At 53.3% G+C, this 6,379-nt stretch overlaps 1 protein-coding gene across 5 annotated transcripts in view; it reads left to right on the top strand.

The window, feature by feature from the left end:
* Positions 1-3,183, top strand: part of Rps6ka1 (ribosomal protein S6 kinase A1) — a 40,607-nt gene extending 37,424 nt beyond the window's left edge. For all 5 annotated transcript variants that reach the window (XM_078025676.1, XM_078025677.1, XM_013364753.4 and 2 more), the window contains 5 exons: positions 239-400; positions 595-671; positions 850-967; positions 1,749-1,886; positions 2,251-3,183. In XM_078025676.1, coding sequence (XP_077881802.1) covers positions 239-400; positions 595-671; positions 850-967; positions 1,749-1,886; positions 2,251-2,373 — 618 coding nt within the window. In that variant the 3' untranslated portion in view covers positions 2,374-3,183. The remainder of the gene's footprint in view (positions 1-238; positions 401-594; positions 672-849; positions 968-1,748; positions 1,887-2,250) is intronic.
* The last annotated feature ends 3,196 nt before the right edge of the window (positions 3,184-6,379 follow it).

Here is a 6,379-nt window from a genome sequence, read left to right on the forward strand (position 1 = left end):
CCTCACATAATTGCAACCTTACTTATGTGAGGAGCGGATTTGAGAGAACTCCGGAGCTCAGTGTTGGGCAGGTTGAATTCCTGCCACCTTAGATCGTGCTCCATTGAGATTTCAAGCAGGCAGTAGTAGCACAGGGAGAAGGGCTCCTGTGTGGTAGCCCTTTTCCTTCTTCCCAGATTCTAGATTTTTCCCTAGCAGCCTTCCCATACGGAGGCTGACCCCAGTCCTCTGCCCCTAGGTTGTGCACAGAGACCTCAAGCCCAGCAACATCCTGTACGTGGACGAGTCTGGGAACCCCGAGTGCCTGCGCATCTGTGACTTTGGCTTCGCCAAGCAGCTGCGGGCTGAGAATGGGCTCCTCATGACGCCTTGCTACACAGCCAACTTCGTGGCGCCCGAGGTGAGTGGGGACAGCAGGAGGCTTTGTGCCGCACCTGGAGGCCCACACTGTCCAGGCCTACAGTGTCTATAGCCTTGACTCAGGGACCGAGGGCAGATCTAGCCACAGCGGGGACTCTTGTTCTACCTTTTGGGGAGTGTGTGGCCACTTCCTACTGCCCTCGGACTGACCACCCTCCCCTGCCTTCCTGCCAGGTGCTGAAGCGCCAGGGCTACGATGAAGGCTGTGACATCTGGAGCCTGGGCATTCTGCTGTACACCATGCTGGCGGGGTGAGTGCCCGGCCGGGCCCTCCCCACTCCTGTCCTGGGATCAGCCTGGGCTGGGGCTTGTCTCAGGGGAGATCAGCTCTGCCTGGGGACAGGCCCTGCCTACGGGAGCTGCACCTTGAAGCATGCAGTCTGAGCAGGAGGGCAGAGGCTGTACCCAGCTGTGTGGGCTTTTCTCCAGATACACTCCATTTGCCAACGGACCCAGTGACACCCCAGAGGAGATCCTGACCCGGATCGGCAGTGGGAAGTTCACCCTCAGTGGGGGAAACTGGAACACGGTTTCCGAGACAGCCAAGGTGAGTCTTTAAGCTCGTGGAGGAGGGGCAGGGTCCATCCCGGGGCTTTTCAGCAGCTCAGGTGTCCTATAGCCTTTCTCCCAAGAGGAAGCTTCCTAGGCAGACTGGCCCTTTTTTGGGGTAACTTGGTGACTGATCATTCATGGTCCTTTCCCATGTGGGGGACAGAGGACTGCACAATCCCAGCACCTCTCTTCTGGAAGCTCAGTGGAGGGGAGCTGTAGGCCTGCAGGCCTCCCCGGGGATCCAGGCACGGAGCAGAAGCAGAGCAACTGCCCATGGAGAGGACCTTCCCAAAGAGGGAAGAGTTTTCAGTATTGGTGACAGTTCCTATCACTGGGAGTCTCTGTGCGAACAGATTTGAGCCCTTCATAAGCAGCACCACTTCCACCAGCCTGTGTGGCAGTGTTGTTGCCCCCATTTCTCAGAGGGGACACTGAAGCTCAGAGAGTTGAAGGACTTGCCCAGGGCCCTCAGCTAATAAGCGGAAGAGCCAGATTCGCACCGGAATCTGCCCGGCCTCAGCCCTTAGGCTCTTGCCCCTTTCCATCCTGGAAGGCAAGCGGGCTCCTGGAAGTGCGAGGAGAGCAGAAGCCCCCAGAGGGGAACGCCCTGGCTGTGCCTGGGGAGCCGTGGCTTGTGGAGAATGGATCGCAGGGCAGGGGCAAGGGTTCAGGTGGGAGCTGGTCGGTGCAGTTGTCTTCCCCTTCCACATCTGCGGGACACAGATGATCTCTGCCCTGCTGCCCCTCACACCTTCCCCTTGCCCCTGTGCCGCTAGGACCTGGTGTCCAAGATGCTGCATGTGGACCCCCACCAGCGTCTCACAGCCAAGCAGGTCCTGCAGCACCCATGGATCACCCAGAAAGACAAGCTTCCCCAGAGCCAGCTGTCCCACCAGGACCTGCAGCTTGTGAAGGTATGACAGCCCAGCCGCTGGCAGCCGCAGGGTGGCAGGTTACCCAGGCCAGGGTGTCATGTGCAAGGACTTGGGGTAGTGGAACCAGGAGATCCCATGTCTGTGCCCAGGACCAGGAGGTGGGACAGAGGACATGAGACAGTCCTGTTTTCAGGGGCTCTAGTCTTCTGGCAGACACAACTACCAACCTCTGAAGCCTCCATTCTGATGGAGGAGGCAGGACCAATGACCATGAAGGACCACCAAGGCTGGAAATAGTGGGCTGGGTGGGCTGTGGGGCTCTGGGAGAGGCTGGCCTGACCTGGGACAGTGTCCCTCTCCTGCTCACCTCCTCACTGGTCACCTGACTTACCTCCTCTCCCAGGGAGCCATGGCAGCCACGTACTCCGCGCTCAACAGCTCCAAGCCCACCCCCCAGCTAAAGCCGATCGAGTCATCTATCCTGGCCCAGCGGCGGGTGAGGAAGCTGCCGTCCACCACTCTGTGAGGGGCCTGGCGCCCAGGCCGCAGGGCGGTGCTAGCTTGATGGAGGCAGCATCCTTCCCAGAGGGAGCAGCCTGAGTCACGGGGCCAGAGCAAGTTGGAGCCTCGAGGGGTCCGGGAAGCAGCCAGCCCAGATCACCCCCCGCGAGGGTGTGAGAAGTGCCTTCTCCTTCCCCAGGATGGACTCTTCCGGCTTAGGCTCTGCTGGTGGAAATCGGGTCACTGTACAAACTCTGACCTTTTTTAAGGAAAATAATGGCGTCAACCCCCGTGGAGTTTTACAAGATCCATTTGCCTTTCTGGGAGCAGAAATAGCCAGTGCAACCCCAGAAGGGGCACTGCGTCATGCTGGGGCTCTCTGTGGCTGAGACTCCTGGAGCAGCTTCGGGGTCCTACCCTGGGGGCCCCACAATTGGTTATCTGGAGCCATTGGCAGATCCCCCACGACAGCCCGGCGTCGCCTCGCAGAGCCACCGACTGTTAAGTAGAACTCCCTCTCTCCCCAGCCAGCTCCTCCAGCCTGTTCTGCCAGGGGTCTAGAACCACTTTCGGCTAGAGCTGCTGGCTCCAGGCTCCAGGCACCAGCATCCGCATCGGCCCACCCATGGGCCCCTGCATTCAGGTTGGGCCGCCCCAGGGAGAGGACATGGAGAGCACTTTTCGGCAGATTTCTATTGAGTCTGCTACTGGACAGAGGTCATGGAGGCCAGGGGTGCAGGCCACAGGGGCAGGGGCTTTTTTCATTTCTTCCTCAGCTGGTAACTCAGGGTTCATCTGTCCATGGCCTTTCTAATAAACTTACAATCAAATCGAAGCACACTCTTCTCCACTTCTCATCTCTGAATCTGCCCTCTCTCTGCTATGGGTTGTCAAGGGCTTTGGCAGGGACAAGAAATGGGCCAGGGCCTGGTACGATGGTCCTCACCTATAATCCCAGCATCTCCGAGGCTGAGGCAGGATGATCATAAATGTAAAAATATTTACTACCAGTGACGGGTGTCAGATTCCGTACTTGGGCCTTACATGCACATTCCATTTACTCTTTTTTTTTTAAATACCTTTATTTTTTTAATTTTATTTTTATGTGGTGCTGAAGATCAAACCCAGTGCCTCATGTGTGCTAGGCAAGCGCTCTACCATGGAGCTACAACCCCAGCCCCCATATCCCATTTAATCTTACCAAACCTATGAAGTAGGTGTTATTATGCTATTATCTGTATTTTATAGATGGGGAAATGAGCTCAGAGAGGGGAATGATATTTCCTCATGCAATAAATATTTTCTGAGCACCTGTTATGGCCCTGCTGCAGATGCTGGTGAGCCAGGAGAGAATAAGTCTTAGATCTAAGTAGGGGACGGGGATAGTTTGCAAACCTAGGTCAGCCACTCAAAAGACATGTGGAGAGTTAAATTGGATGAGACTGGGTCAGGGAAAGTGACCTGGGAAAGTGACCCAGAAACTGAGATCTGAATGAAGAGCAGGAGGCAGAGTTAGGACAGAGGCCCCAAGAGGGAAACAGGCAGGGTATGCTCAGTGTCTCAAGAGGAGCTGATGTAGCTGTGACCTCAGAGCCAGGAGTTTGCACAAGATGAGGTTGGGACATGGAGGCAGGGAGAAATGCACGATATTAAAAGAATTTAGGGACTGGGAGTGTAGTTCAGTGGTAGAGCCTTTGCTTAGTAGGCATGAGGCCCTGGCTTCCATCCCTAGCACTGGGGGGGGGGGGCGGGGGAGAAAAAATATATTTAGCTCATGGATCTAGAGGCTTAGAAAGTCCAAGAGCCTGGCCCTAGCACCTGGTGAGGGCTGCTTGCTGTATCACATGCAGAGGGCATCACACGGCAAGACTGGGCAAGAGCATTAGCTTGGGCCTTTCTTCCACTTCTTATAAAGCCACTAATGTCATCATGGTTTCGTGCCCTCAAGACCTCATCTCATCCTAGTTACCTCTCAAAGTGCCCACCTCCAAATATCATTAGCATATGAAAGGGGGGCACTCAAACCACAGCACCAGACGTCCCCAAGTTCCAGAGTCACGGTTCCCTTTAATGCCCAAATAACAATCCCTCAGCTCCTGCCCACAAAATACCCACCTACTAAGCAGGTGCTCACCTTCTGGAGCTCCAAGTGCTGTATTTCTTTTTTTTTTTTTTAAGAGAGTGAGAGACAGAGGGGGACAGAGAGAGAGAGAGAGAGAGAATTTTAACATTTATTTATTTTTTTCTTAGTTCTTGGCGGACACAACATCTTTGTTGGTATGTGGTGCTGCTGAGGATCGAACCCGGGCCGCACGCATGCTAGGCGAGCGCGCTACCGCTTGAGCCACATCCCCAGCCCCCCCAAGTGCTGTATTTCATGACACCCTCATGTGAACAAGATACGGTCAATCCTATTTCACACGCAGGAAGAAATTTGAGGCTTGGAGATTAACTTGCCCAGGGACACAGCAACATGGCAGAAGAGAACTCACACTGGAGGTCTGAGATCTGAGAGTCACCGTTCAGGGGTGCAGCCCCACCTCTCTGCTTGTGAGACTGCCCAAGACCTACTTGTGTGTTCCACAGAGCTGTCTTGTTTACCACCCTACCCTCAGCCAACCATGTGGTCATGAAGTTCCTATACAATTGGGGTCTGGTCTCAATTACAGAATCCCAGTGGCTCCAGAGGCTGAGGCAGGTGGATCTCAAGTTTGAAGCCAGCCTCAGAAACTTAGCAAGGCACTAAGCAGTTTAGCAAGATCCTGTCTCAAAACATAAAAAGGGCTGGGATGTGGTTCTGCGATTAAGTGCCCCTGGGTTCAACCCCCAGAACAAAAATAAGAAGAAAGTCCCAGCCAGGTGCAGTGGTACAAGCCTGTAATCCTAGCAACTTGGGAGGCTGAGGCAGGCGGATCCTGAGTTCAAAGTCAGCCTCAGCAATTTAGTGAGGCTCTGTCTCTAAATAAAATATTTTAAAAAGGGCTGGGGATGTAGCCCAGTGGTTAAGCACCCCAGAGTTCAATCCCCAGTACAAAAAAAAAAAAGTTCTAATTCCAGTTGAGTGTGGTGGCACACACCTATAACCAGAGACTCTGGATCCTGAGGCAGGAGGATCTCAAAGTTTGAGGCCAACCTGAGCAACTTAAGGAGACCCTGTCTCAAAACTAAAATATTTGCATATAGTTCAGTGGTACACGCCTGTCATCTCGACTACTTGGGAGAATCTGAAGCTGCTAACAGTGGAAAACAAACTGGGAGATTTGGGGAGTTTCCTACAGTCTCATAAAGTAGAGTTCCCCATCAGCTGGACTACACATCAGGGAACTAATGGCATGTCAAGGGCTTGGAGGGGATTCCTCTTCCCATGGGGGAACGTTTGAGGGGCTGATGTAATTCCCTGTGGGCCAGCAACTCAGATTCCCAATCGTCCACACAGACAGCAGCGTCCCTGGGTGTTTCTTGCATTTTACTCTCTTGTCTTCATGTTTTGCAGGATGATTTTGGAGACAGGTACCCTCAGAAAAAAGGCTGGTTTCCTATGTAGGTTATATAAGCAAACATTTAGCAATAGGGTTGACACATGGATTTAATTCTCTCAGCCTGTAATTTAAGACCACCGAATAACGTACCAGACTGTGCCTTGTTTAATGGCTGTCCTAGGCACAATGGGTTGAATTCCTGTTTACGCTGGGCAGAGGACAGATGTCATCCCTAATATTCAAAGCAATCTCATGAGGTAGGTATTATCATTTCCATTTTACAACAAGGAAACTGAAGCTGAGGGATGAACGAGCCACAGTCCCCAAGGAAGTGGCTGAGCCCAGATCTATCTGGCTCCGAACTCATACATGTCCCACTATCCAACCCTGCTTGCACAGGATACATTTCATCTCACAGTGACTCATAAAAATCTCACATTCAGAAGGGCCTTAAAGGCCCAGACCCAACCTCCACCCACTACAGGAATCCTCCATAAATGGTTATCCAGTTTCTGTTTGAATCCTGCCAGCAACGAGACTCCACCACATCAC

Source organism: Ictidomys tridecemlineatus, chromosome 11, assembly GCF_052094955.1.
Source record: "Ictidomys tridecemlineatus isolate mIctTri1 chromosome 11, mIctTri1.hap1, whole genome shotgun sequence".
NCBI lineage: Eukaryota > Metazoa > Chordata > Mammalia > Rodentia > Sciuridae > Ictidomys > Ictidomys tridecemlineatus.